Source organism: Glycine max, chromosome 8 (assembly GCF_000004515.6).
Source record: "Glycine max cultivar Williams 82 chromosome 8, Glycine_max_v4.0, whole genome shotgun sequence".
In the NCBI taxonomy this organism is placed as follows: Eukaryota; Viridiplantae; Streptophyta; class Magnoliopsida; order Fabales; family Fabaceae; genus Glycine; species Glycine max.
The window spans coordinates 797,702-809,281 of record NC_038244.2 but is presented as its reverse complement, the minus strand read 5'-3'; the positions used below and the strand labels follow the sequence as shown (position 1 = coordinate 809,281).

At 30.7% G+C, this 11,580-nt stretch overlaps 1 protein-coding gene across 6 annotated transcripts; it reads right to left on the bottom strand.

The window, feature by feature from the left end:
* Positions 1 to 4,411: 4,411 nt before the first annotated feature.
* LOC100500090 (uncharacterized) lies at positions 4,412 to 11,580 on the bottom strand. 6 transcript variants are annotated; one of them, XM_006584446.4, is made up of 6 exons: positions 11,532 to 11,574; positions 11,347 to 11,445; positions 11,004 to 11,216; positions 8,171 to 8,341; positions 5,701 to 5,770; positions 4,412 to 4,721 (listed from the first exon to the last, which is right to left on the bottom strand). In XM_006584446.4, exons 3-6 carry the CDS (start codon positions 11,131 to 11,133, stop codon positions 4,718 to 4,720), a joined length of 375 nt encoding a protein of 124 aa, XP_006584509.1. In that variant the 5' UTR covers positions 11,134 to 11,216; positions 11,347 to 11,445; positions 11,532 to 11,574; the 3' UTR covers positions 4,412 to 4,717. The 6 variants fall into 6 exon arrangements, with proteins under 6 accessions (XP_006584509.1, XP_040873524.1, XP_040873522.1 ...); XM_041017590.1 differs by lacking the exon at positions 5,701 to 5,770 and having other exon boundaries at positions 11,532 to 11,580; XM_041017588.1 differs by having other exon boundaries at positions 11,004 to 11,445; positions 11,532 to 11,550.

Below are 11,580 nucleotides of genomic sequence, written 5' to 3'. Positions count from 1 at the left end.
ACATCAGTTTTTATATATAAAACTCAGTCACCTAATTCATTAATTAAGAAAAATGATAAAGTTGGTTGATAACAATAAATTTTTCTAAATATGTTCTTATCATTAATACTTTTCCTTTCTCCCGATGGTTTGTAAATATATTATTTTTTTAATGAAAAATATTTTTAATCTAAAAATAATTAATACAATAAATATTAATAAGAACAAAAGAAATATATATATATATATTCCAAGTTTTAAATTTATTTTTAAAATAATATAAAATGAATTTAGTGCCTATGTATTATAATATATCTACACTTATTCAATCACAAATCATCATTTAAATTACTTTAAATAATTATTTAAAAAATTAATAAATTTACCATATATGACAAATTATAATTGGACAATAGTGTAAAACTTTTTATTATTTGTGTATAACCATTTTTCTCATAAATTATTACTCTCTTACAAATAATTAAAGAAACATGGATCACAATAAGGAAAATATTATAGAAAATAAAATTTAGTTAAAGTAATTCATTAATTACAAAAAAATAAAAACAGATATGTCAACTAATTAATATGGCCTTGAGAATTTCCATATATACGTTTTCTTTGTCCTTATGTATGCCAGGATATATAGAGAGACAATTCTGTCTTTGCCTTGCTGCAGCTCTGCAAAATCCTCGCTAGCTTTCATAGTTTCAATTTCAAAGGTGAGTGTGCTTCTTTTCTCCTCTATCTGCATGGGTATGAAATATGAGCACTCGTATATACATACATGTTTACCTTTTTGTCATGATTTGTCGTTTCTGATTTTCCCAATAAAAATTCACTTCATGCAGTTTTTGTCCATTCCTACATTCTCCTTCTCCCTTTTCACTTTCATAGTTTCTGATTTAATTTTTATGCACTGTGGTCACTGTATTATCCCTTTGGTGAGTTTTTGGATCACTGTTGACCGAATTAATCAGAAAAAATGTGATTTATGTTTGATTAATAGTTCTATTATATTTATTATAAAATTAAATCATTAGTAAAATTCTATATAAAAATTACTTCATCTCATAGTTACTTTTGAAATTTTGAATTCAAACTTAATTCTTCGTAAAATTAAATATATAAAAATTTATCTAAAATCACATTAATTGTATAGTATTTTAAAAGAATTTAACGTGAAATCAATCATGCAATTAGTAACATATGAATGTCATAGTATGGATTTCTTTTAATTTTCTACCTCAACGATAGTAATTCTTTTTGGGCGTTTCAGTGCTTCCGTTGTAATTCAATGGAAATCTCACGCTCGACCGTGACCTCATCCTTGTTCATCCTCGGAGTCCTCGCTTTTGTTGCAAGTGAGTTAGTCAGATTCATATAAACTTACCGCAAATTTTTTATTATGTTGCACGGTTGCAGTTTGGTCGTTTTGTTATATTGCTGTTTTTGTTCTTATGCTGTTTTTTTTGCTTATTGTTTAAATTAATTAAGTATTTTAGTCTGTTTATTTGTTCAGCATGCATCATAAATATTTTTAAGGATTAAATTAATATTATGGTTCATTTTAGTTTTACTACCTAAACTATCTGTTTTTATTTTATGTTGGATTTTAGTATTTGTGGTTAGTGAGGGTCCATTAAATATTGATGTTTTTATGAGAATTACATTCTCAGTAATAATATTTTTCATCAAATAATGTGATGCAGCAATGTGTGAAGCAGAAGCTGAAGGTAGCAGAAGAGGAAAGAGGGTAGAGGAAAAGTGCAGTAAGTCCGTTATACAAATAAACCAAAGTCCGACGGAACGACTCCCAAGTGGCATTCCCACATACACAGTTGAGATAGCGAATACGTGCGTGAGTGGCTGCAACATCTCTGAAATTCACGTTGCTTGTGGCATGTTCAGTTCTTCGCGTCTCATAAACCCTAAAATCTTCAAGCGCCTTCTCTACAATGACTGTCTCGTTAATGACGGAAAGCGCTTCCGCAATGGTGCCATTATCTCCTTTAAATATGCAACTACCTTCCCTTTTCCACTCTCTGTTTCCTCTCTACTTTGCGGTTAACAAACCTGATAGAATGGATCCAAAGAGGCCCAAAAGAAAGATGATTAAGTGATTCAAGGATTATATAAAATGGAGCTAGATATTTATAAATTGTAGTTTTATTTTATTTATGCTTAGAATAATATGATGTTAACGCTTGGCTAAATATTATCCATGGATTAATAACATCTAGGACTATACAAATGTATTCCCTTTTTCTTAGGAGTAGTGATAGAGTAAAATTAGCACTCTATCACCACCCTCCATCTGATATTATATACTACTGTCTTAATAAATTGAAATGAACAAATAATCTTAATTACTGTCTCAGTTATCATTGTCAACTTTCGTGCTAATCTTTCTCCTAATTTTTATCATTACCCAAGAATAATATATATATATATATATATATATATATATATATATATATATATGAACTAACAATGGTTTACATTTGAGATTGAAAGAGCAGATTTTGAGAACATATGCTGTTTTTATTGGCTTTATGATTAAAATGGATTCAAAACGAAAACTAATAATAAGAATAGATTGGTCAAAAAAATATTTACCTATTATAATTGATGATTTTTGTCATATAGGATATTAGAGACATTATATGATCCTTATGTCAAGTATTTAACATCGGCCTACCTAATGCTAACTAGCTATTTAATAACTAGATTTAGTATCCCATTTTTACTCAATTTCAAGTCAATGACTCCATTTATTTGTTTTTTATAAAAATAAATTGATTTTCTTTATATAACTTATATAAAATAAAAAATGAACATAATCATGTTTTTTATTAATATAAATAAAAATTTCTATAATTATGATAGAAAAAATTGTTTTAAAAATTGTTTGAAAAAAATTATGACAAATTAAAAAATAACTATTAAGAATATTTAAGAAATTGTATCTAAAAAATAATAACATGTTTAATAAATTAATTTAGATTTAACTACAATAGTGTAAAACTTACCTTGCAAAAAAATAGTCTGTGAGCATGTTTCCAAACTTGTAACATATTTTGATCAATAAATTAATTATGAATTTTGTTTGTTTTATTCAACAAAATAGTCATCAATAGGTATTTTACATCGAATTGATCGACATTAAATTAAGTGAATAGAAATATATTTTTAATATCGGGTTAGTGGATTCCAAATACCTGTTATGTGACAACAATCTCTTATAATATGTAAATATTTTTTTTATCAACCCATTTTGGTCAAAAAGTCGCTTTTATCTATTTGTTTATATATTTTGCTTAGTTACACTTCAATTTTTTTGGCAAATTTTATCTTAATTTTTTAATTTGATGCATTTTACTCTCAATTTTTTTATTTGGCGTAATTCACCCTTAACCTTTAATCTTGCCAAATTTACCCTTTACCATTTATCCATTTGTAAACATAAAAGTTTGGGGTAATATTTGTCAAAAAAAATTAGGTGTAAAATTTGCCAAAAAATTTACAAGTTGGGAACAAAATTTTTCAAAAAAAAAGAAGTTAGGAGCAAAAAGTATAATTATGTTAGTAGTAAAATAATATGATAAAATTCATAATATTCTTATAAATCGGAGGTAAAATATGCCAAATTAAAAAAATGAGGTAAAATATATAAAAAATTAATAAGTGTTTCCTTAGCACGAAGATATTCCTTTTGATATTTCTCATTTACGTATATTTCATAATTATTACTGCTTTTTTTACATATTAGGAATATTTTATTTTTATTTACGGTAACGAATAAATCTTAAAAAACCTGTGCTTTGAAACACGACCTTGTATTTTTATTTTATTTTTTTATTTATAGAACACGACTTAGGGGAAAAACTCGTAATTTCTGAAAGTTGTATTTCTTTTTTATAAAACGTGTTCATAAAAGCTGTAATTCTTAACACCATTTTTAATAATATTTATGTTGTCCAATACCATATTTTTTTAATAAATCAAACAGATCTAAAGGAATGTATAAGTTGATTCGTATCGCAGTATTCACTAGAAAGTACTCAAAAGAATTATCTTACCGCATTTTGTTAATGCTTTTGTAAGCCTATAAAAATGATGTTAAGAATACAAAAAAAGTGTATTAATAAAATAAATTATATATTTCACGAAAATCTTTTCATTTTAGTATACTTAACATATTTGCTTATTTTGTTTTGGGAAAAAAGATTCACGTAACTTTTTGTGCCTTCCTAGTTCACATTTTCATCACGTTCATAGAGAGATTCAGTCCGAGCTTCTTACTTGGACAAGTTGAAATACGTTTAACCAGGAAACAGAGTTGTTGGTGAATTATCCATGTCCATGATAAACTGAAATGAGAAAGTGAACACTGCTCAAGAGATATCACGCACGTCATTGCAAATGCAAATGCAAAACGACAACTTGATGCACGACACTAGCAATCAATGGTTACAATGTCATCAACTCTGTAGACCTTGTAATAAAAGAATGACAGCATCTTCGGAAGTCACCATTAACACAAACTTTTCTATAAGTATATAATTGCTCGTATACGTACTTTACACAGGAATGCTGAAATAGGGGTTTGTTCAGGCAGATGATTTCTACAGTTCATGAGTGATTGATGTATGAGGATACGCATATCCAACTCACAAACTCTCTTCACAATATGGAACAAGAACAGACAACCTTCTTTGGCGAATCATCAACCTTCTTATCTATTAAGGCAAAGAGAAATGCAAATCATCAAACTGTATTGTTTATTCAGCTTTCAAGTCTAAGGTACAGTATGACAGGTGCAAAAATATGAAAAGAAAATAGTTTTCAATCAAAGCTAGTAATATCAATATCCGTCATGTTTGATGGACGACTCTTCACCCGCAGTGCAACCTAGGTATCTCCTCCAGCAATTATTATATTATCATATTACCATCCTCTACCACACAAAATAAAATTACAAGGCGGGAGCACCCGCCTTGTGTTTCACCTTTCAATCCCAAATGTCTTACAGTCTAAAAGAAAAGACTCTGACATGACTAATCTCTGAAATCTATGACAACCAAACACCAACTGCACACACTTATACACAAGTAAAATGACAAAATCTATATTGACAATCAAGATTTGTATGTTCACCTTTTATAAATAATAGGCTTCACAAAAATATAAAAAATGATCATTATTTTACAACCTAAGCACTTAAGTGTCTTTACCAGAAAATGAATTGTATCTTCAAGAAAAGTATATTCATATTCTTAAAACAACCTAATGAACTTTATATTTTTTTATGATAGTGAGCCTAGGAAAAAATACTAAGAAATTATTTTTTAATATTATATTTACATGACTTTTATAAATGTTTGAAAAATATTATTTTTATTAAATTTTTTTTCTATAATACCAGTGTCCTAAGTATCTAATTGTTTGGAAATATTAGCTCAAATATTCAAGCTAATAAAAAAATATTCTTTTAATTGGACACGCCATGAGCAGAGCAGTGTTAAACATGTGTTGTAAAGGTGTTAGAGGTGTCAGTATTGAAAATGTGTCCAATACTCCTAAAATCTCAAGAAGGAGTGTCTGTGCTTAAACCAAATAGGACTAAATTAGTTGGTTGAACAGATTGTGTGAGTGCTGTAAACTATACTGCCTTTGATTCTTATTGATAAAAAAAAAGTATTTGTGCTTAACACTTACCTTCCCCATATGAAGCAATGCAGTAATGGTAAGCTACATTGATATTTGGCTTGACAATCAAACCTATACACTGCAACCATTATTTAGAAGAACATATAGGTGATTATGGATGACAATTTTGACTAAGAATGATTGCAATTTCTTTACTTTACTGTTGTTTTTAATAAAATAATAGAAAAATTAATATCTTTGCTATCTTTGATTAGCAAAATTCAAAAGAAGATTTCAAGCGTTTTGGAGGAAAATATCTTTAAAAATGATTATTTAGCAGTTATCTTTGGCTTAAATGATAGAAATTGATATTTTTCTTATCTATGGCTTGCGGAAGGATTAAAATTACAAATAAAAAAAGATCCAGAAGATATCAATAAGAAAGATTTTTTACATCAAGCTCAAATCTATTCCCGTAGCTATAAAAAGGAAGTCAAGCCAAGAAGGAGGGGGACGAACTCTCAGAACCTACACACTGGGTCTATTCCTTAGGGGAAATCCTCTCTCTTTATTCATTCATCATCTTTTTCCATCCATCTCAATCCCTTGTAAAAGTCTCATGACAATGAGAGACTAAACCCCTCTTAGTTAGGGCGTGATAGGCCTAAAAAGCCAACAGATGTATTGTAATATTTCATATCTATCAATGCAATCAGATGCTTTCTTTCCTATTATCCTTTATTATTTTAATTTCATGTATCATTCATTCTTGCATTATCTTTAGGGGTTAGACGCTCGGGAGACGATAATCCTTAATAGAAGTCAAGGAAAGTCTTACATGCATTAGTTTTAAGAAGGTCTTACATACATCTTTATACTTAATGCTGTTTATAATTCTATCTTTGCAAAGGGATTTGGGAGAGAAAATACATAAATTAGACTCTTCATCATGAGGAATCCGGGTTAAGCATATTAGTAGATGTGGGTAGGAAAAATTCACTAAATTGATAGAGAAAAATCTAAAATAATACATCTTAGGCAAATAAGGCAGGTTAGGTCCCAACATTATCAGATCTTGAGAATTTATCTTATCTTTTACTTTTTCTCATCTTATCTTTCTTTATCTTTTATCTTTATCATCTTTTAATTCAAATATTTTATCTTTTCTATCTTCGATTTTTATCTTTAAATCTTATCTCCTATCTTTCTTTATCTATTATTTTATTTCTTTTTTTCATTGCTTAATAATTGGGTTTGCATCACTTAAGTACAACCAAAGGATTCGACACTCGAACTTTCGAGTACTTTACTACTTTTGATAAAATTGGTACATTTGCCAATCGGTTAACAATAGCTTATAAAGCAATACAATAACCATTTATAATTTAACATAGATGCCAGTGCCACACATTACTAGCATTATAATTTTGGCAAAATTGCATTTTTGGTCCCCCTAGTTATCTCCAATTTCAATTTTGGTCCTCCTTTAAAATTATTGATGCATTTAATCCTCCAATTATGTTTAATCCCATAAATGTGGTCCCCAAATTCAGATTTAGACGTTGACTATTATAAAGGAATGTTGACTGCCAGTCTGTCACATGTCACATTATGGTGGGACGATGACGATCACGTGTCACGTTCTGATTGGATGTTAACTCTATGGAGGATGAAAATGTATTGTTGTTATCAACGTCCAATCAGAACGTGACACGCGACAATCATCATTCAATCAGAATGTGACAAGTGTTAATCAACATTTCTTTGTAACAGTCAACGTCTAAATCTGAAATTGGGGACCACATTTGCGGGATTGAACATAATTGGAGGACTAAATGTATCAATAATTTTGAAGGGGAACCAAAATTGAAATTGGAGACAACTAGGGAGACTAAAAATGCAATTTTGCCTATAATTTTTGAAACACAAATATGAAACATACCCTTTTCCTTTACCACAAGAATCAACTAGGGGAGAATCAAATTCTCACAAAAATACAATATTTGTTGCTAGTTTAGTATTTTTAGCACCGATTATACAACTTGTGTAGACTAAATATAATAAATAACACACCATATGTTAAAGTATTGTCAAAATCTTTGCTCCACACATTTATTTTACATTTGAAATGAATAAATGTCATATTACTAAGTGAACACAAAAATCTCTCTCCATTAAATGGTGCTAATCAGACATAAAAACAGAGCTCATTACATAAAGAAGGAAAAGTTAGATATGTACGAGAAAAAAACCAAAACTCATCAACTACAAGCCCTATATAGCTTTTGGTTTTCAATTTTCAATAATATTTATTCAACTACTCAAAGCAATGAAATCATATAATTTGATGTACAAAAAATTATAGAAAAAACCAGTAATGAAGAACCAGTTGTTTTTTCAGTATATTTTACATTTTTTTATTCAATCAGAAAATTATTGAGCTCATTTTTTTTTATAACTCTCACCTATTTGACCACAATTTTATAAATCTAACTAAAATTATATATATTCCCTATAGCAAGAAGTCCATGGAACGTACCAGCTTTAGTTTTTGCTAGAGATGGCTGTACAACAACAAGCATTATTATAACACCCCCTGGAGTCTCACCAAATGGTACTTTACATTGACCAACAGTCTTATTGTTTTCCAAGATTTTACCAGAACTAATCAATTTCACTTCATTAGCTGACTTTGGCACGACGGTTTTACCTACACAAGGGAGAAAGTGCAACAGATAAAATGATAGAACAAGAAAGAACCAGTGCCATACTCTATCTTCAATAAGTTGTAGAAATGGACCCAAAGCAACAGGAATAATCACCATAACAATTAACAAGTTGACTGAATCGTTAGAGAAATATGATAATAAATTCACCAAGAGGCCATCATATGTAACAGTCCATACCTTAATTAGAATGATAATGATTAAACATCCCTTTTTAGTTAATAAATGTCACCAAACTTCAATTTGAATTAAAAAGGATAAGAGCTCAATTTTCCGATGCAAAGAGTTTGACCACAACTTTCTAATGTAATTTTATTAATGTTATCATCAGTATTTTACAAATAATTGTAATTCAGTCGATTACCTTCAACTATATCAAACTAACTGGAAAAATAAATAAGATTCTAAAAATGATCTAAGATTAATTCATGTTGGCTGTCATTCCTTTTGATTTTCTAAGCATCTCCCAATCATTGTATAATTTCACAATAAGGGTTACACAGAAACACGGGGAAAAACACATATTGGATTTGTTCACAGAAGTCAGAAGGTGTCAAAGATATATATGTAACTTGTTGGAATATTTGGGTTCTTATTGATACAGGAGACTTAATATATTAGGAGTCTAGTTGGGTTGGACTTGTACTAGTTGTACAACTGTATGTTTTAAATCTTTAAGTCCTTGATTATCAATATAAATAGCAGTCAGTGTTTTGTATCATATGCACATTTTCATTGTATGTGAAATATATTATTTGTCTCTTTTACACCTTGTTCAAATAATTTCAACATGGTATTGCATCGGTATCATCCTTCATGACCAATTCCATCATAATCTCTGTTGCTGAGTTCCAAAAAACCTGGAACTCCTTTTGTTTGGTCCTCCTCTCCCATATGAACTTTATCCAGTGATTATCAACTTCTGTTTGATTGAGCACCAACTACAACTACCACAATCTAGTTTCCTGTACTACTTATGGTTGTATGTGAAATATATTATTTGTCTCTTTTACACCTTGTTCAAATAATTTCAACATGGTATTGCATCGGTATCATCCTTCATGACCAATTCCATCATAATCTCTGTTGCTGAGTTCCAAAAAACCTGGAACTCCTTTTGTTTGGTCCTCCTCTCCCATATGAACTTTATCCAGTGATTATCAACTTCTGTTTGATTGAGCACCAACTACAACTACCACAATCTAGTTTCCTGTACTACTTATGGTTGTGTTCACTTTTCTGGTGTGCCTTTTCTTCTTTCCCACCGATGTGAGATCTAGTTCACCTTCATGGCCTCCATTCAACAAACTAAAGCACCATTCTAATCAGATAGTGCTGATCCAATAGAACTTGCCCAAAACCTTGCAGTGGCACACCCACACATAGTACCTATCTACAGCTGCCTCAGTCTCATGTCTAGATGGTAGTGCATCCCAATCCACCTTCACGGCTTCACCGGTGACCACTCCAGATTTCCTTGCCTCAACTTTTCTGGCCAGTTGCTAGCCTTGGATGCTGGATTCAGTCACTCCTCTACCACAATTGACTGTGCTATGCAAAGATTCCCCAGTTTTCCTTTGTTCAATTCAAGTCTTCTGCCTGTACGAATTAATCCACGGGTAACATATCCCATCTGTATTTGATCTGGTTACCCTATTTGGGTTGTTGGCTCCTTATTACATCATGGAATACTATATTCTTGCCTTTGGCTTTAATCCTCTCAATTGAATTCCAACTTGTTCTATTTGCATGGATACACTCATTCCATATTTCAACATAACATAAATATATAACTTCTGGAGTTATAATTGATTCAGCAATGCAAGAGATTTCGTGACAAAAATCTGGTAATACCAATCTTGACATATGAACTAATAACCAGGTGTTAACCGCTATTAATATGTGAGCAAGGAAGGTAGATAAATGTCTGTGCTTCATCACAGCGAGGATTTTTTTTTTTTGATAAGCAAAGTCACAACGAGGACAGTAGAATGGCAATAGCAGTCCAGTAATATTTTACTCTATTTATAAAATATTTAGGCAAACCAAGTGCTGCATGCCTGTATGAATGAAAATTCAGGTGAAAATCTCATGTCCTCATTCTCCAGTCTTCACACTCCAATAAACCCACATTCAAGTTCATGAAATTAACACAGAAATAAACAGAAAAAAGCAACTCTGCAACTTTGATAATAATAATAATACTATTTTTCAGTTATGAACCTATGACTACAACAGTGTGATCTATGCTCTTCTATAAATATGCAGGCTAAACCTTAAAAGGGGGCTTCACTTGGCTTGGGTGATTCAATTCAGATTTTACTTGACACAACACAACCACGGTCTTCTAAATATCATCAATATATCACAGTTACAATGATAGCAACAGACTCCGAACTCACCAATTTCTAGCATGAAAGATTGGATAACATGTTTCCCAGAACCATTAACGATCAAACAAACCGCAGCTATAATTGAACTCTCTAAACCAAACTAGCAATTTAAACATCAAATTTCTCAAAGATTAATTAACTTATCAACAATCAAAACCAAAGGAGTGAGTAAACAAAAAAGTAACAAAACAATTGTGATGAAGAATAATTGAAATCAATATGGAGGTAAGTGAAGAGAGACAGAGAGAAAGACCTTTGGGCCAATCGGAGACAATCCTTTGCTTAAGCATATCGACGGTGGCAGCGGAGGAGTACCTGAAGGGTCCGATATCAGAACCATCGTACAACCTAAATTTGATGTCCACCAAATCCTCTTCCGGCATTTTGAATTGACTTCTTCTTCTACTACTTCTTCTCCTATATGCCTTCTCAATCCTTACCCTAACCCTAATTCCTTCCTCGATTCCTAAAATTCCAATCGAGATTGATTTGATTTGATTTGATTTGATTCCGTTGTTATTCGACACTAAATGGAATCTTCAAAGATCTGTAATTCGATGATCTATTATAGCGATGAGAGAGAAATTGAACACTACCTCAGTTTGATTTTGATCAGAGTGAAACTATTTCCGAGTTACTTTTTTCGATACCTCTCTGCAGTCACTTTTTCCTTCTGCTGCTTCTCTGGGTGAACGCTGAACTCAACAACAAGGCAAACATTAAATTAAAACAAAAATTAAAAAAAAAAAAGGGGAACAGGTAAATCCAATTAACAGAATACCGTATTCGCCATTGTACTTTCTACCCGTCCAAAACGACACAGTTCCCCG

Coding starts and splice junctions, on each gene's coding strand:
- LOC100500090 (XM_006584446.4), bottom strand. CDS start 11,133: ATGCCGGAAGAGGATTTGGTGGACATCAAATTTAGGTTGTACGATGGT. Junction 8,342..11,003: donor TGTCTCCGATTGGCCCAAAG/GTCTTTCTCTCT, acceptor TCCCTTGTGTAG/GTAAAACCGTCGTGCCAAAG. Junction 5,771..8,170: donor TCTAGCAAAAACTAAAGCTG/GTACGTTCCATG, acceptor TAATGGTTGCAG/TGTATAGGTTTGATTGTCAA.